Here is an 18079-nt window from a genome sequence, read left to right as displayed (position 1 = left end):
GGATTATCTTGGCAAAGGAGAAATGCTCACTAACATGGATCTAAACAAATTTGCTCATGAAACATGGGACCAACACTTTACGTGTTGCATTTAGATTTTTGTTCAGTGTAGATAACGATAATTTCAGAGTTTTATAATCTAGTGCAGAATGTGCCCTGTTTAGAATTATAGTGAATGTGCAAGTTTAACAACATTGAATGACTGATTAACTGAGATTGCCAAGAATGAGTATTTAAACAGCCCCACCTACTCAGGAGCTTCAGCTTCCTGACCCCTGTGTACGATGTCTCTTGGATTAAATGGAAAACGCTAATTATTTTTCATGCAGACTTGAAAGTTAGTAGGATGCCTGTATACCTTTTAAAACTATTGTGCTTTATCATTTTCATCTGTGAAAATAAATGAGTTATCCCCAGCACTACAGGGTGTCTTGGTGTTGACCACCGAACGCCTACTCAGAAGTCCTATGGTGATCAAACACACAGACATTACTGTACATCCACCGATGAGCAGAGGCCTCCTGCTAACCCTATTGGCAAACACCATGGAGACCAAGGTGGCGATCACTTTGACTACCCCCATGCCCACGGATGCCTGCACTGCTGAGGCATTACTCTCAAAGCCCACTGAATGAAAGATGGTTGAGGTGTAGAAGAGCACTTTGGGCTGACCGGAGAACTGATGAAAGATCACCAAGCCCAGCCCTATCATAGTCCTGAACCTCACGTTATCCATCCGTTGAAAGAGGTGCACAATGCTGTGCTGTGCATTATCAAGTCTGTTGGAAATGGTTGCCGAATTCTCTACTTCGTGATCCTCAATGAAGCGAATAAGGCCTCTTTGAGCGCCTGCTCTTTGGCATTCTGCAGGTGCTCCAGCGTTGGACGGGAGGAACCAAATGGAGACAAATTGAGCCAAAGTCAGCACGATGGCTGACCCAAACATATATTTCCTTCCATGTCTGGCATCAGACAGGATATAGTTCATGGCATAAGCTCCCAGAATGCCCACGGTGATACCAACTTCGTTAGGTCCCAAAAACAAAAACCTATGCTTGTCGGTGACCATCTCCGTAACAAAGATACAGCAGGACATGGAGGAGATGCATATGGCGAAGCCCACCGTGATTCTTCCCACCACCAGCGCTAAGTAAGAGGTGCTAACCAGGACCAGACTCCCTGCCAGGATAAGGACGTTGCTGAGGAGGATGGAATTCCTGCGGCCATAGAGGTCAATCAGCCACCCGCCGACCAGGGAAGCCAGCAAGACCCCGATCAGAAGGGTACTGACCACCTCCTGCTGGACACAGGTGAGCTGGAACTAGGCCTGGAGCAAGGCATTTCACTGTACTTGTGCACGTGGCAATAAAACTTAACCTAGGGAAGAAGAAAAACATTTGGAGTATATGAGTTTAACATGTTTTGTGTGAGTATAGGATTCATTTAGTCTACATTTGAATGATCCTTGGATGATGTGACACAATTGATCATGGTTTGGACATATGGTAAAAATATCAAGGTGCAACAGTATGTACTAATGTGTGTCTATTTTCATATGTGTGCCTATATGGAGGAAATGTATATAGTAAAGCAGCTAAAAGAAATGCTCATTTGTTTATCATAAATATATTCAATGTCCCAAATAAAACATTAGCTGTTAAAAACTACATTCATGTTTGGAGAAAGGTCATAAACAATATATATTCTTCATGTACATATACATGTTTGATATGCAATATATTGCTAATGAATCTGGCAAAATTCCAGGATATTATGTAAACCCTATGTGGTATCTTTAATGATTATTCAGGCTTTATTACAGTTCTGCAGATGGCAGACTAAAACATTGCATAAGTATTGCATGTTATTTTAGGCCTACTGTACATCAGTGGAGGCTCCTCAGAGGGGGACCTTCCTCAGTGAATTTCATAAAAATAAAAAGTGAAAAGTTGACCCTTTTTAGATAAAACTATACTAAATATATTCACATGTCAACAAATATTTAAAACACACTGTTTTGCAATGAAGGTCTACGGTAGCCTCAGCAGCACTCTGTAGGGTAGCACCATTGTGTAGCCGGAGGACAGCTAACTTCCAAGCTAACTTCTGTCCGTCTCTGGGTACTTTGACTTCAATACAAAACCTAGGAGGCTCATTGTTCTCACCTCCTTCCATAGACTTACACATTAATAATGACAACTTCCGGAGGATGTCCTCCAATCTATCAGAGCTCTAAATTATGTTAGAGTGGTTAGTGGTCATCTATTTAGGCAAACTTATTTGTATGTACAGTGCATTCGGAAAGTATTCAGACCCCTTCACTTTTTCCACATTTTGTTACATTACAGCCTTATTCTAAAATTGATTACATTTTATTTTTTCCTCAAATCTACACACAATACCCCATAATGACAAAGTAAAAACATATTTTCAGAAATGTTTGCAAATGTATATAAATAAAAAAAAAAAAAAATGATATCACATTTACATAAGTATTCAGATTATAGCCTCGAGTCTTGGGTATGACGCTACAAGCTTGGTACACCTGTATTTGGGCCACTCAAGGACATTTAGAGACTTGTCCCAAAGTCACTCCTGCCTTGTCTCGGCTGTGTGCTTAGGGTCGTTCTCTCTGTACTTTGCTCCGTTCATCTTTCCATTGATCCTGATTAGTCTCCCAGTCCCTGCTGAAAAACCTCCCCACAGCATGTTGCTGCCACCACGTTTCACCGTAGGGATGGTGCCAGGTTTCCTCCAGACGAAACGCTTGGTATTCAGGCCAAAAAATCAATCTTGGTTTCATCAGACCAGAGAATCTTGTTTCTCATGATCTGAGTCTTTAGGTGCATCTTGGCAAACTCCAAGCAGGCTGTCATGTGCCTTTTTAATGAGTGGCTTCTGTCTGGCCACTCTACCATAAAGGCCTGATTGGTGAGGTGCAGCAGAGATGGTTATCCTTCTGGAAGGTTCTCCCATCTCCACAGAGGAACTCTAGAGCTCTGTCAGAGTGCCCATCGTGTTCTTGGTCACCTCCCTGATCAAGGCCCTTCTACCCCGATTGCTCCTTTCTCTGAGCTCTACGGACAATTTCTTTGACCCGATGGCTTGGTTTTTGCTCTGACATGTACTGGCAACTGTGGGACCTTATATGGACAGGTGTGTGCCTTTCCAAACAATGTCCAATCAATTGAAATTACCACAGGTGGACCCTAATCAAGTTGTAGAAACATCTCAAGGATGATCAATGGAAACAGGATGCAACTGAGCTCAATTTCGAGTCTCATAGCAAACAGCCTGAATACTTACTATATGTAAATAAGATTTTGGTTTTTTATTCATAATACATTTTCAAAAATGTCTAGAAACCTGTTTTCGCATTTTCATTAGGGGGTAGTGTGTGTAGATCGCTGAGGATTTTAAAAAAAGTCAATTTTAGAATAAGGCTGTAACGTAACAAATTGTTGAAAAAGTCAAGGGGTCTGAATACTTTCCTGAAGGCACTGTATCCATGTTACAGCACTTGTTTACGGAAGGCAGACGGAAGCAACTACCTGTGCTAATTAGCTATCTATGGTGCTCAAACACCTGTGAGTGTGTAACTAGGGAGGAAGTGTATGGGAAGTGTAGTTCGTTGACTGGAGGCACACAGCCGTATGGATCTGACCTTTTACAGTGAGTGTATATTTTTTTATTTGAAATACTGTTTTTGCTCATTTGAAAGATAAGTTCCATATTTTTCAAAAACCGTATTGCAAGCAATGGTTATTGATGATCTGTTTTAACATTTAGAAACGTCAGGATTGTAGTTCACATGGACCCACTGTAAGCAGTGCTTAGCTGAGAACCCTTGGGATAAGAAAGAATGCCTTGGGATCTTGAGAGCAACAAGCAGGCTAAATAAAAACCCTCACAGTAGTATATGCAAATGACTTATTGTCTGCAAAAGCCCATATAAATTACAGCAAGTAGGGACAAACACGTATTGTGTGACTATAAAAATGTTCTGTCTAAATAACTAACCTCACAATAGGCAGTATGGGCTATCATTTCCCGTTGTGAATTACATGTTTGATGTGACCTAGCTTGCGTTATCTCCAATCTTTTTACAGATTTCGACTGAGGGCATGAACATGATCAATTCTGATCCTCGTCAGTTTTACGCCGAAACAGAAGGTGGCAGCAGTTTTAAATTTATGTAATTGTGCCAACTGTCAGGAAGAGGGACGACACAGCGATTTGTAAACATGGCTGTTGAAGGGACCAGCGTGGCCCTACCGCAGTTTCTTAACAAAATACAACTGATAAAACAGGGTGCAGAAGCTCGTGTATATCGAGGGTCATTTTTGGGCAAGCCAACCATTGTAAAAGAAAGGTTTCCGAAATTGTATAGACACCCGTTGTTGGATGAAAAACTCACACATCGCAGAACCGTGCAAGAGGTGCGCTCAATACTTCGCTGTCGAAAAGCTGGTGAGTAGCGTTAGCCCAAGATGTAGCTGAGGAAAGCTCAACTCCGTTCTCTTATATCAAAGAGGAGGTGAGTATTGATAAATGATCGCGCGAAATTCATACTTTTATTTTTTTTTAAACCGTATCAAATACAACCACGGACTTTTTCCTCGTTTGTGTTGCTCAACTGGAGACGTAGCGGCCTTGACCTAAACCTCATGTCAACCAGATGCATTGCGTTCCGTCGGAAGTCATTCATTGTCAGTGGAGCAGTCCGCTACTCTACGTTGTGCGGCACTGCAGTGCGTTGCTTTACCGCGCTGTGGTACGAACGGAAGTACACAGACTCCACCTTGCTAGCTTTTAGCCAACGATTTTTTTTTTATATCCAAGAAAGACCTAGACGATAGGATGTCGTATCAAATGGGAGCAAGTTAATCATAGTGGGCAGAGCCAAGCACGAGTTTGTGAGATCCTATTGGCGCATTCAGTTGCATATTTCCGTTATGGAATGTCTGAAGTTCATGTGTGCATTAACTTAATTCGACCTTGCACTCCTAAACGTCATTTAAAAAAAAAACTTTTGCAAAGGGTAAAGTCTTGGAGATTGTAGTTTTGGAAACATAAAACTGTATGGACATCAAATGTTTAATCATTTAGAAAATGTGTCTGCCAAAATCCATCTCATTCCATCTTCTCCCACTGCCTGCCACTAAGCTTTCTCTCAGTGGATGCTTCACATTTAGCCTATACAGTGCATTTGGAAAGTATTCAGACACCTTCCCTTTTTCCACATTTTGTTACATTACAGCCTTATTCTAAAATTGATTAAATTATTTCCCCCCCCTCAAATCTACACACAATACCCCATAATGACAAAGTGAAAACAGGTTTTCAGAAATGTTTGCATTTCTGTTAAAAAAACATACCATATTTACCTAAGTATTCAGACCCTTTGTTATGAGACTTGAAATTGAGCTCAGGTGCATTCTGTTTCCATTGATCATCCTTGAGATGTTTCTACAACTTGATTGGAGTTTGCCAAAAGGCACCTAAGGACTCTCAGACCATGAGAAACAAGATTCTCTGGTCTGATGAAACCAAGATTGACGTCTTTGGCCTCAATGCCAAGCCTCACGCCTGGAGGAAACCTAGCACCATTCTTATGGTGAAACATGGTGGTGGCAGCATCATGCTGTGGGGCTTTTTTTCAGTGGCAGGGACTGGGAGACGAGTCATAATCGAGGGAAAGATGAACGGCGCAAATTACAGAGGGCTGCAGAGCATTCAGAACCTCAGACTGGGGAGAAGGTTCACCTTCCAACAAGACAATGACCCTAAGCACACACCCAAGACAACGCAGTAGTGGCTTCGGGACAAGTCTCTGAATGTCCTTGAGTGGCCCAGCCAGAGCCCGGACTTGAACCCGATCGAACATCTCTGGAGAGACCTGAAAATAGCTGTGCAGCGACTCTCCCCATCCAACCTGACAGAGCTTGAGAGGATCTGCAGAGAAGAATGGGAGAAACTCCCCAAATACAGGTGTGCCAAGCTTGTAGCATCATACCCAAGAAGACTCGGCTGTTATCGCTGCCAAAGTTGCTTCAGCATAGTACTGAGTAAAGGGTCTGAATACTTATGTAAATGTGATATTTCAGTTTGTTATTTGTAATTAGCAAAAAAAAATACTAAACCTGATTTTGCTTTGTCATTATGTGTGTAGATTGATGAGGGGGGAAAAACAATTTAATACGTTTTAGAATGAGGCTGTAACGTAACAACATGTGGAAGAAGTCAAGGGGATCTGAATACTTTCCCAATGCACTGTACATCAGGTGAAATATCTGGCTCATTTTTCTTTCTGTGTTTTAGCCAGTTGAAAAATGAAGCACATATACGGAAAATGCGGGCTAGACATCCAGCAAAACCAGTGGTGGAAAAAGTACCCAATTGTCATACTTGAATTAAGATTCCTTAATAGAAAATGTCTAAAGTGAAAGTCACCCAGTAAATTACTATTTGAGTAAAAGTCTAAAACTATTTGGTTTTAAATATACTTCAGTGTCAAAAGTAAATGCTTCCTGTCATCCAGGACCTCTATACCAGGTGCTGTCAGAGGAAGGCCCAAAAAATGGTCAGACTCCAGCCACCCAGGTCAGACTGTTCTCTCTGCTACTGCATGGTAAGCGGTACCGAAGCACCAAGTATAGGTCCAAAAGGCTTCTTAACAGTTTCTATCCCCAAGCTATAAGACTGAACAGCTAATCAAATGGCCACAGTGCAGCTACTCGCTGTTTATTATCTGTGCATAGTCACTTTACCACTACCTACATGTACAAATGACCTTGACTAACCTGTAACCACGCACATTGACTCCATAGAAGTAGGCCAGGTGGGCCTGCTATGGTACTCGGTCTCGCGCGCTCCGTCTACATTAACAGGACAGAGAAACCAGACACGTGCTCATTGCTGACATGGAGCGCGTAAATGATGGTGTGAAATAAACCAACATGTGTTTCTCACAAGTGTAGCAGGTTCCTCACTCTGCAAATGACGTTTCCACTCCGAAAACGAAATGACTAATTAATACATGCATTAACAGGATATAATGTAGGCTAACCAAATGACTGGGATTCATGGTAAATTGTCTGTTTTACAAACGGTAGGTTACCACATGAGTATTCATAAAAGTGCATTGCGTGCCGACACTGTATGGCCTAGGCTACTATTATATTTTGCGGGGTTATGATGTGTGACAGAAAAATTACATATTTACCTGATTTGTTGGATATTTAACAATTATTTACTTAACAAACACTGAGATATTTCTGTCCTACTAATGCTGTGTTTTATGGTCTCAACTGTAGCACCCTGCAGCTAATCTGGGTGTATAGTTTTACTAGAGATAGCTTGAGTGTGCAGTTGACTGCTTCATTATTGCAATAATAAGCGATATTAAATAAAGATGATTGTTTGAAGAAATGTCTCCCTCAGTATGAATTTCCATGACAGATGGAAGCATTTTTTTTGTCTCGCCTAAAACGGCATATTGGCCAGGTGTTTGTGTGTGTGTGTGTGGGCCAGGACTAAACATAATCATTGTTGATTAGTCTATAAATTAAGAAAAGATTCCATATCAAATTATACCATGCCAGGTTCAGCAAGCAAGAGCAAGCCTGTATCTCTCCTCCAATAGGCTATTAGTAGGCTAAAGAAAATAAGTCGAAATAAGTGTCCAACAAGCATTTGTATAGTCTGGCTTTTCCTGGGACTGTACAAGATTTAAGAGGAATAGCCGAGGGTCCGGAGTGTGTGGCCCAGAGTGTGGCCTGGAGGAACGCACAGATCTGCCATTTCATAATCTGTTTAACTTTATTTTCAGGCACTTTCACAGATAAATATTTAGCCTATGCACTAATATTTAGCTAATGAATGGCCTAACATTTAGCTTCTTACTTCAGTTACACATCACTATTCTCTCTCTTCCAGCTGTTTCCGTGCGCAATAGTCTATAGGCCTATGCACGCCTCTCCGCAGTAGGCAATTCCTCTTCTCATGAAATCCCAGCAAAAGCTATAGGACATTTATTTTTTATACTAGGCCTAATAGTCTATTTGGGGAAAGAAGCAGGCTTGCTCTTGCTAATTGTTGAATGTTAAACAGGCCTACAGCATAGGCCAAATTAACTGTTGTATGCAGTCCGCACTGTCATGAATGATTCAACTGAAAATCAGAGGGAGCAATCTTTGGACAAGAGGTAGTGAGTGACCACAGGTGTTCTATGCAATCATTTTTCATCTTGAAATAAATGTTAGTTACAGAGCTGCTTCTCACTACACAGGTGTCCAGAACTGGACAGCTGTCAAATCTTTCCAATACAGGATGTTGATGATTGCTAGGCCTATACTGTTCTAGCGCAGATTATATACAAAAGTATGTGGACACCCCTTTTTTAAATGAGTGGATTCGGCTAATTCAGCCACACTCAATGCTGACAAGTCTATAAAATTGAGCACACAGCCATGCAATCTCCATAGACAAACATTGGCAGTAGAATAGCCTTACTGAAGAACTAAGTGACTTTCAACGTGGCACCGTCATAGGATGCCACCTTTCCAACAAGTCAGTTCGTCAAATTTCTGCCCTGCTAGAGCTTCCCAGGTCAACTGTAAGTGCTGTTATTGTGAAGTGGAAACGTCTAGGAGCGACAACTGCTCAGCCACGAAGTGGTATGCCACACAAGCTCACAGAACGGGACTGCTGAAGCGTGTAGAGCGTAAAAATCATCTTCTGTTGCAACACTCACTACCAAGTTCCAACCTGCCTCTGAAAAGTTCAGCGCAATAACTGTTCATCGGGAGCTTTGTGAAGTGGGTTTCCATGGCCGAACAGCCGCGCGCACACAAGCCTAAGATCACCATGTGCAATGCCAAGCGTTGGATGGAGTGGTGTAAAGCTCATCGCCATTTGACTCTGGAGCAGTGGAAACGCGTTCTCTGGAGTGATGACTCGTGCTTCATCATCTGGCAGTCCGAAGGACGAATCTGGGTTTGGTGGATGCCAGAACGCTACCTGCTTGAATGCATATTGCCAACTGTAAAGCTTGGTGGAGAAGGAATAATGGTCTGGGGCTGTTTTTTATGGTTCGGGCTAGGCTCCTAAGTTCCTGTGAAGGGGAATCTTAACTCTACAGCATACAATGACATTCTAGACGATTCTGTGCTTACAACTTTGTGGCAACAGTTTGGGAAGGCCCTTTCCTGTTTTAGCATGACAATGGCCATATGCACAATGCGAGGTCTGCACAGAGCCCTGACCTCAACCCCATCAAACATCTTTGGGATGACTTGGAACACCGATTGTGAGCCAGGCGTAATCACCCAACATCAACGCCTTACCTCACTAATGCTCTTGTGGCTGAATGGAAGTCCCCGCAGCAATGTTCCAACATCTAGTAGAAAGCCTTCCCAGAAGGAGGAAGGAGATGTTCGAGCACGTGTCCACATACCTTTGGCCATGTAGTGTACATATCAGATAAGATACAAGCCTGTATATCCCTGATCTGTATTAGTGTCTAATTATACCCCCCCTTCTCTCTCATCCCCACCAATATATATCTCTCTCTCTCTTTCTTCAGGAATATCTGCACCAGTCGTCTACTTTGTAGACTACACCTCCCACTGCATCTTCCTTGAAGACATCGTCGGCTCCATCACCGTACGAGACCACATCGCCTCCACACAGCTGTCCTCTGCCCAGAAAAGCCCAGTGGAACGCCTGGACCAGCTCGCTCAGAAGATGGGTCAGATTCTAGCCAAAATGCACGATGAGGACGTTGTCCATGGAGACTTGACCACTTCCAACATGCTGTTGAAGGCGGGCGCTGAGAGCGGAGAGACGGAGCTGGTCCTCATTGACTTTGGCCTGAGCTACATATCGGCGCTGCCTGAGGACAAGGGAGTGGACATGTACGTGCTGGAGAAAGCTTTCCTCAGCACCCACCCCAACACTGAGGCTCTGTTCGAGAAGCTGCTGAAGGCATATGCAGCCTCGTCCAAGAAGTCCCACGCTGTTATCAAAAAGCTTGACGAAGTTCGACTGAGAGGGAGAAAGAGGTCGATGGTCGGCTGAGAGGGAGGAAGAGGTCGATGGTCGGCTGAGAGGGAGAAAGAGGTCGATGGTCGGCTGAGAGGGAGGAAGAGGTCGATGGTCGGCTGAGAGGGAGGAAGAGGTCGATGGTCGGCTGAGAGGGAGGAAGAGGTCGATGGTCGGCTGAGAGGGAGAAAGAGGTCGATGGTCGGCTGAGAGGGAGAAAGAGGTCGACGGTCGGCTGAGAGGGAGAAAGAGGTCGATGGTCGGCTGAGAGGGAGAAAGGGGTCGACGGTCGGTTGAGAATAGAAAGGTCGATGGTAGGTTAAAGGGAACCTACGAGATAATCTGTGCAAATGCATTTATAATGACATGCCCTGTTTGGCACTGATTTGTTAAGTTCTATTTGATTTTTGTATGGGAGCATAGAGACTGTCAGTGCCACAATGTTATGTTACTAGAAATATTAGTTTTTGAAATAAAAGACTGCTCGCTTTATTGGTTTGTGTTCTTTCAGTTTAGTATGCTGAGAATCTAGAATGTGGTTCCTCAGTCAGCCCCACACAGTATGCAGGCAATGCTTTCTCAATACTATTTCTATTGCGCCTTTCTGACGCCCACAATCACAATATTCACTGTTACGTAACGAAGTCCATATTTGGTAACTTATGAGCTTTCCTGTGACTCAATTGGAGCATGGGAACGCACTTGACTGAGATCTGTGTCAAAGTTTACTTTCAGAATTGCTCTCCAGTCTCAATACACCTGTCACAGTAAAAAACCTGACGTGATTACCAATGAATAGTAGCTGGGATATTAAAAATGTCACTACGATTCTGCTCCTTATTTTGCATTGTAAAGGTAAGAGGAAAAACTGGCCAGTATTTTGATTGTCTTTGTATTCTAACTACAGGTTTCTTAGGAGTAGTGGGACAAAGGTCAAAGTCAGTCCTCGTAGCGAGCAACAGTATGTGTCTTGGCTACAAAACAAGTTCTTAAACATTTTTCACGTCTAATCTTTATCGTTGCATTACTACATTTATGGGAAGATATCTTACAGTAGCTGTTTATGCTATGCATGTTTTTTATGTAACAGCAGAGAATAGGCTGTTTTATATCCGGCCGTGATTGGGTGTCCCATAGGGTGGCGCACAATTGGCCCAGTGTCGTCCAGGGTAGGCCGTCATTGTAAATAAGAATTTGTTTTTAACTGACTTGCCTAGTTAAATAAAGGTTAAATAAATACATAAAATAAAACGTGTCAGTTTTGATTATGGGCCAGCGGTCGTACCCCCGAGCTGCCTGTGGGGAAATCTGCAAGGAGTGATCTGGTTGTTGGCTTTTATATCCCTGTATACTACCTACCCCTTGAACAAGGCACTTTTCCCCTAAGTGCTCCCAGGGGCGCTGCTCCCAATGTGTCAGGTTGGGTACGATGACAGCAAAAAAAAATTAAGCATATCTGTGCAAATTGACCAAAAAAGTATTGTATCCTATGTATTGAGTGTGAGTCAGGGTGATTATCATAAAATACCTGCCAGCTACATGCTGTAGACTCATGTGAATTTTTTTATATTCAAATACTGCAGCAAGGCACTCAACCCCAAACTCTCATGACTGAGATAAAAATATATTACCTAAACTGGTTTGTGTTTTGGACTAGGTGCAAAGGCCCAGTCTACAAAGAAGATAGCCATCTTAGCTGGCACGGACGTTACCTTAAACTGCTTTTTCAAGAAGCCTGAACGTGTACCACTGGAGAAAATCACGGTTGAGTGGGGGATGATGGTGGATAAAGAAACCATAAAGCACCTAGTGTATACCTTCCAGAATGAGAGCGCCAAGGTGCATCGTGAAGGGTCTCAAGTCGACCAAACGGGGTTGCTTCAGGGCAATGCATCCCTTCGTTTGTTCAACATGACCGTGGCCGATGAGGGATTCTACCGCTGCAGAGTGATCATCACTCCCAACACATACAAAGTTTCCTCACAGCTGGAAGTATCAGGTGCTGTCTGACATGCTGTTTGCCCCTTCTTTTGTGCATTTTATCACCAGAACATTTTAGCCCAGCAGAAAATGAAGCAATGATAGGCAGTGGAGGCTGTTGAAAAGAGAACGGCTCATAGTAATGACTGGAATGGAATGTGTTTGGTACTGTTCCAGTCATTACAATGAGCCGGTCCTCCAATTTTAAAGTGACACCATCCTCCACTGATGCTACAATAGTATTGGTATTTCTGTGAAAGTAAGTGGAATTGTTGAGAATAGGCCTCCAGTAGTATCCTAATGGATGTACCTTATTGTTTACATAATGACATGGCTTTACCTTACACACACAGGCCTAGTTCACAACTTCACACTCAGGCTTAGTTCACAACTTCACACTCAGGCTATGTGTACAATGTATTTAATTGTGTGTGAACTAGGCCACAGTGAGGGAAATAAATTCACTCTCTTTACTCCATCTTTCCCCTACAGCCAGACCCTCAGTGTCCCTCCCAGAGACCGCCACGGTGATGGAGGGGCAGGAAAGGACATTGATGTGTGACATCACGGGATTCTACCCAGAGAATCTGGCCGTGACCTGGCTGATCCAAAATGGCTCCCGGGTGGCCCGTGGGAGCATGGCTCGCGGGGCCATCTCGCGGGATGTGTGCACTGGAATGGCTGTGCCCAATCCAGACGGCACCTACAGTGTCAGCAGTCACATCACTGTCCAGGCTTCAGCCGTAGGGAGCGGAGGAGCCATGTACATCTGTCACATCGAACATAGGTCCTACCCTGATGGGAAATACAGCAAAAGCATCTTGTTAACCGTGCAAGGTGGGAAGCCAACAGACCACTCTATCAGCTTTATATTGGGATTCATAACAAATTATACTGTATTTTCCCCATGGGGAAATTTAGCTTGCGGCTCTGAGCATAAATTAAAATATATCATTAAGCATACAAAAGACAAAGACAAATACAGATAATGAATACAATGAGAATTTTAAAAAAAATGCAATTGGGTGTTTTAATAAGGATTCAACTGAACACTACTATACACATAGTGTATTTCAATGGACTGAAAGTCAATTTCAGTGTATTTCTAGTGTATTTTATCAACATGCACTTCTAACTCCTCATCAGATCCAGGGTTTAATGCTGTAACACTTGTGGTAGTTACTAGTCTTGTTAGTGTTCTTCTGGTCTTCTCTGCAATTGGGTGATTTAATAATGATTAAACTGAACACTACTATACACAAAGTCAATTTCAGTGAATTTCTAGTGTATTTTATCAGCTAATCAACATGTACTTCTAACTCCTCTCTCATCAGATCCAGGGTTTAATGCCGTAACACTGATGGTAGTTACTAGTCTTGTTAGTGTTCTTCTGGTCTTCTCTGTCATCGGTGGTGCAATGGTCTTCTACAGGTATTTTTACACAGGTATGTTTACATCCAAGAAGTGATTATTAGATTCAGGTGTGTTCTGTTGGTGAATGGTGACTACTGACAACATGGTGACTACCGACGTAGCATGGTGACTACTGACAACATGGTGACTACTGATGTAGCATGGTGACTACTGATGTAGCATGGTGACTACTGATGTAGCATGGTGACTACTGACAACATGGTGACTACTGATGTAGCATGGTGACTACTGACAACATGGTGACTACTGATGTAGCATGGTGACTACTGACAACATGGTGACTACTGATGTAGCATGGTGACTACTGATGTAGCATGGTGACTACTGACAACATGGTGACTACTGATGTAGCATGGTGACTACTGACAACATGGTGACTACCGACGTAGCATGGTGACTACTGATGTAGCATGGTGACTACTGACAACATGGTGACTACCGACGTAGCATGGTGACTACTGACAACATGGTGACTACTGATGTAGCATGGTGACTACTGACAACATGGTGACTACTGATGTAGCATGGTGACTACTGACAACATGGTGACTACTGATGTAGCATGGTGACTACTGACAACATGGTGAATACTGATGTAGCATGGTGATTACTGACAACATGGTGACTACCGACGTAGCATGGTGACTACTGACAACATGGTGACTACTGATGTAGCATGGTGACTACTGACAACATGGTGACTACCGACGTAGCATGGTGACTACTGACAACATGGTGAATACTGATGTAGCATGGTGACTACTGACAACATGGTGACTACTGATGTACCATGGTGACTACTGACAACATGGTGACTACCGACGTAGCATGGTGACTACTGACAACATGGTGACTACTGATGTAGCATGGTGACTACTGACAGCATGGTGAATACTGAAGTAGTGTGGTGAATACTGATGTAGCATGGTGAATACTGATGTAGCATGGTGAATACTGACAGCATGGTGAATACTGATGTAGTGTGGTGACTACTGACAACATGGTGAATACTGATGTAGCATGGTGAATACTGATGTAGCATGGTGAATACTGACAGCATGGTGAATACTGATGTAGTGTGGTGACTACTGACAACATGGTGAATACTGATGTAGCATGGTGAATACTGATGTAGCATGGTGACTACCGACGTAGCATGGTGAATACTGACAGCATGGTGAATACTGAAGTAGTGTGGTGACTACTGACAGCATGGTGAATACTGATGTAGTGTGGTGACTACTGACAGCATGGTGACTACCGACGTAGCATGGTGACTACTGATGTAGTATGGTGAATACTGATGTAGTATGGTGACTACTGACAGCATGGTGAATACCGATGTAGCATGGTGACTACTGACAACATGGTGACTACCGACGTAGCATGGTGACTACTGATGTAGTATGGTGAATACTGATGTAGTGTGGTGACTACTGACAGCATGGTGAATACTGATGTAGCATGGTGACTACTGATGTAGTATGGTGACTACTGACAACATGGTGAATACTGATGTAGTATGGTGAATACTGATGTAGCATGGTGAATACTGATGTAGCATGGTGACTACCGACGTAGCATGGTGAATACTGATGTAGTGTGGTGACTACTGATGTAGTGTGGTGACTACTGACAGCATGGTGAATACTGATGTAGTGTGGTGACTACTGACAGCATGGTGAATACTGATGTAGTGTGGTGACTACTGACAGCATGGTGAATACTGATGTAGTGTGGTGACTACTGACAGCATGGTGAATACTGATGTAGTATGGTGACTACTGACAGCATGGGGAATACTGATGTAGTGTGGTGACTACTGACAGCATGGTGAATACTGATGTAGTATGGTGACTACTGACAGCATGGTGAATACTGATGTAGTATGGTGACTACTGACAGCATGGTGAATACTGATGTAGTATGGTGACTACTGACAGCATGGTGAATACTGATGTAGTGTGGTGACTACTGACAGCATGGTGAATACTGATGTAGTATGGTGAATACTGATGTAGCATGGTGAATACTGATGTAGTATAATGACTACCGACTTAGCAAGGTGACTACCGATGTAGCACGGTGAATACCGATGTAGCATGATCATTGTCATAATATTTGTGTATTTTTCCTCAGTTCCTCCCAGCATCTCTGACATCATCAAACCCACCATCGTTTATGCCATGAAGCCGACCAACTTAAAATGCACCATTAAAAGAGTACGACTTAGAGAGCTCAAAGTGAAATGGTACAAGATAACAGCCAATAGGGACTGTAACGCAGCTTCCAATAGCCAATCAACGGCACTGTTGAGCCGCAAGGACCTGAGTGACCAGGCTAACATCAGCTCTGAGAGCATGCATCACGTGTCCACCCTGTCCGTCTGTTTGTCAGTCAGTGAGGACCAGGCTAAGTACCTGTGTGTTGTGTTGTACAGAGGCAGGAGGATCACCAGGGAGACCACTGTGAGTGTAAAAGGTAATGTAATAATGTAATGGAATAATTATAATAATTTAATAACGTAATGTAACCAGTACATCATGCTGAACTGTTCTGTGTTTAAAGTCAAGTAGTTGTACAAGCTTGAAGTGGGTCTTGAGAGCAATACAAATGAGTGGACATATTAATATTATATATAATATTTTATATACACTGTCATTCATAAAACACAACCAAAAAAGTCCATCCAACTGAATTTGTACCAATATCTAGAAATGTGCCACTTTTGACTTAACACACTGTTCCCTTTTCCTTATCCCCAGTGACTCCATCGTTCTTTCACATCTCCAGCATGCCTCAGATCCCAGAGGTGAAGAGGTTGCTGGTGCTATGCTGTCGGGTCGAGAAGTTCTACCCGGACGACCTCCATCTCGAGTGGTCGAGAAATGATGGGGAGCAGGTGGGGACAGCCACTAACTATGGACCGTTCTCTGACCACGAGCGGATGTACAGCATGTGGAGTAAGATCGAACTGACAATAGCTCAGGAAGACGAGAGGGCGGTCTACACATGCCGCTTGTATCACTCCAGTTTCCCCGGGCCAGGATACAAAGACGTTCTCTATCATATCAACACACAAGGTAACTAATCAAAGACATGCTGTTCTTTTTAGCACAGGGGTCACAAACTCATTTTGACTGGGGGGGCACCAGTTTGAGAACTCTATTTTAGTTACGTTTCTACATTTATCTCACAAATGTATTCAGACAATCAAAGCTAGTCTATATGGTGGTAATTGTCATAATGTGTAGATGAAATACGAGTTAGAGGGCAAGTTTACATCCTGGAAATGGAATTCTATTTGTTGGTTGTCCTAATTTTGCTCAGAAGGGATCAACAGACAGAATATAACAGTTGTTATTCAAGATAGTCTTCCCCTGATAAGTTGATAGTGTCTTCTGAGAACTTTTTTGTGCAAACGTGATGTGTCATCAGTTATGTTAATTTGGGCTTATCATAGCAAAACTATTTTTGCAACTGAAAATGAAAATGATCATTTCTTATTGGACATGTCCAAGTACTCCCTCCCTGTTTCAGGCAATTTTATTCAATTTGATGCCTACTGTAATGATTAGGATCCATGTGTCTTCTTCACCAGGTACTCCTCCAAGTGTGATGTTCATCAAGTGTGAGCCACTACTCCCTCTGCTGGATGAGGAGTGCACGCTCAACCTCTGCATCAAAGACTTCTGTCCTGAACAAGTGTCTGTCACATGGTTTAAGGACGGACAGACGGTCCCCAACAGCCAGTTCTTCAACTCCCCACCCAGCCTCAACGTCAACGGCCTCTACTCTATGTGGAGCTTCCTCAAACTGAGCCCCACCATGGAGGACTACGGCTCAGAGTTCAGGTGCAGGGTGGTCCACAGTGCCCAGAAGGAACCAGAGGAGAGGGTGTTCACACATCACATCTCATAGTCACCTAGTCAAGGGAAGTCAGACCTTTGTTCAAATACTTTGTTTGCACTTTTGGGACTTTTCTATTGGTTCCATTACAACAGGAAAGCTCAATAAAGGATGGCTCAAGTATTTGAAATGATTTCAAGTAGTATTTGAACCCAGGCCTGGGATGTATATAAGGATATTACAGCTAAAGTATATAGTACACCTAAGGTTATTTTTGTAAATTAATTTGATGCATTTATACTTGTTTTGTTAATTCCGTTCACTTTATCTTCTGATAGACTGTAAATATTGAACTGAAAAAGGTGCTTGCCCTGAACTGTCGTAGCATACTAGATATGCTCATGAAATGTGGGGCCTAAACTAGGAAAAGTGTCAGTACTACACCTTTTATATTGAGGTAAGTTAATCTAACAAACACAGGTTTGTAACCCTTTACACTTACATCCTGCATACGGTATGAAAATAGCAGATTGATCACTATAAACACTTCAATTGGGGCGGCAGGTAGCTTAGTGGTTAGAGCGTTGGGTCAGTAACCGAAAGGGTGTTAATCGAATCACTGAGCTGACAAGGTAAACATCTGTCGTTCTGCCCCTGAACAAGGCAGTTAACCCACAGTTCCTAGGCTGTCATTGTAAATAAGAATTTGTTCTTAACTGACTTGCCTAGTTAAATAAAGGTTAAATATTATCATTATTATTATCTTAATAATA

The 18079-nt window shown here is 42.8% G+C and overlaps 2 protein-coding genes and 1 gene segment (V, D, J or C); 2 read left to right on the top strand and 1 right to left on the bottom strand.

The window, feature by feature from the left end:
- Nucleotides 1–354: 354 nt before the first annotated feature.
- LOC115151173 (solute carrier family 2, facilitated glucose transporter member 10-like) lies at nt 355–4046 on the bottom strand. The gene is made up of 2 exons (XM_029695185.1): nt 4020–4046; nt 355–1320 (listed from the first exon to the last, which is right to left on the bottom strand). Exons 1-2 carry the CDS (start codon nt 4044–4046, stop codon nt 367–369), a joined length of 981 nt encoding a protein of 326 aa, XP_029551045.1. The 3' UTR covers nt 355–366.
- Nucleotides 4047–4211: 165 nt separating this feature from the next.
- On the top strand, nt 4212–10085 carry LOC115150131 (EKC/KEOPS complex subunit TP53RK). The gene is made up of 2 exons (XM_029693090.1): nt 4212–4469; nt 9586–10085. The coding sequence occupies exons 1-2, from the start codon at nt 4244–4246 to the stop codon at nt 10077–10079; spliced, it is 720 nt and encodes a 239-aa protein (XP_029548950.1). The 5' UTR covers nt 4212–4243; the 3' UTR covers nt 10080–10085.
- A 133-nt stretch (nt 10086–10218) lies between these two features.
- Nucleotides 10219–17496, top strand: LOC115150130 (Ig mu chain C region-like). The segment is given in 7 exon segments: nt 10219–10898; nt 11701–12042; nt 12516–12860; nt 13358–13468; nt 15597–15938; nt 16223–16540; nt 17059–17496. Coding segments are annotated over 7 exon segments (1842 nt in total).
- The last annotated feature ends 583 nt before the right edge of the window (nt 17497–18079 follow it).

Source organism: Salmo trutta, chromosome 16 (genome assembly GCF_901001165.1).
Source record: "Salmo trutta chromosome 16, fSalTru1.1, whole genome shotgun sequence".
NCBI classification, from domain to species: domain Eukaryota; kingdom Metazoa; phylum Chordata; class Actinopteri; order Salmoniformes; family Salmonidae; genus Salmo; species Salmo trutta.
The sequence above is the reverse complement of the archived record's forward strand: the minus strand, read 5'-3'. Positions and strand labels throughout refer to the sequence as shown.

What these genes read in the sequence shown, in the direction of transcription:
- LOC115151173 (XM_029695185.1), bottom strand. Translation starts at nt 4,046, where the DNA reads ATGATAGCCCATACTGCCTATTGTGAG. An exon ending in CCCATACTGCCTATTGTGAG is followed by an intron (nt 1,321 to 4,019) that starts GTTAGTTATTTA and finishes CTCCAGGCCTAG; the next exon opens with TTCCAGCTCACCTGTGTCCA.
- LOC115150131 (XM_029693090.1), top strand. Translation starts at nt 4,244, where the DNA reads ATGGCTGTTGAAGGGACCAGCGTGGCCCTACCGCAGTTTCTTAACAAA. An exon ending in ACTTCGCTGTCGAAAAGCTG is followed by an intron (nt 4,470 to 9,585) that starts GTGAGTAGCGTT and finishes CTCTTTCTTCAG; the next exon opens with GAATATCTGCACCAGTCGTC.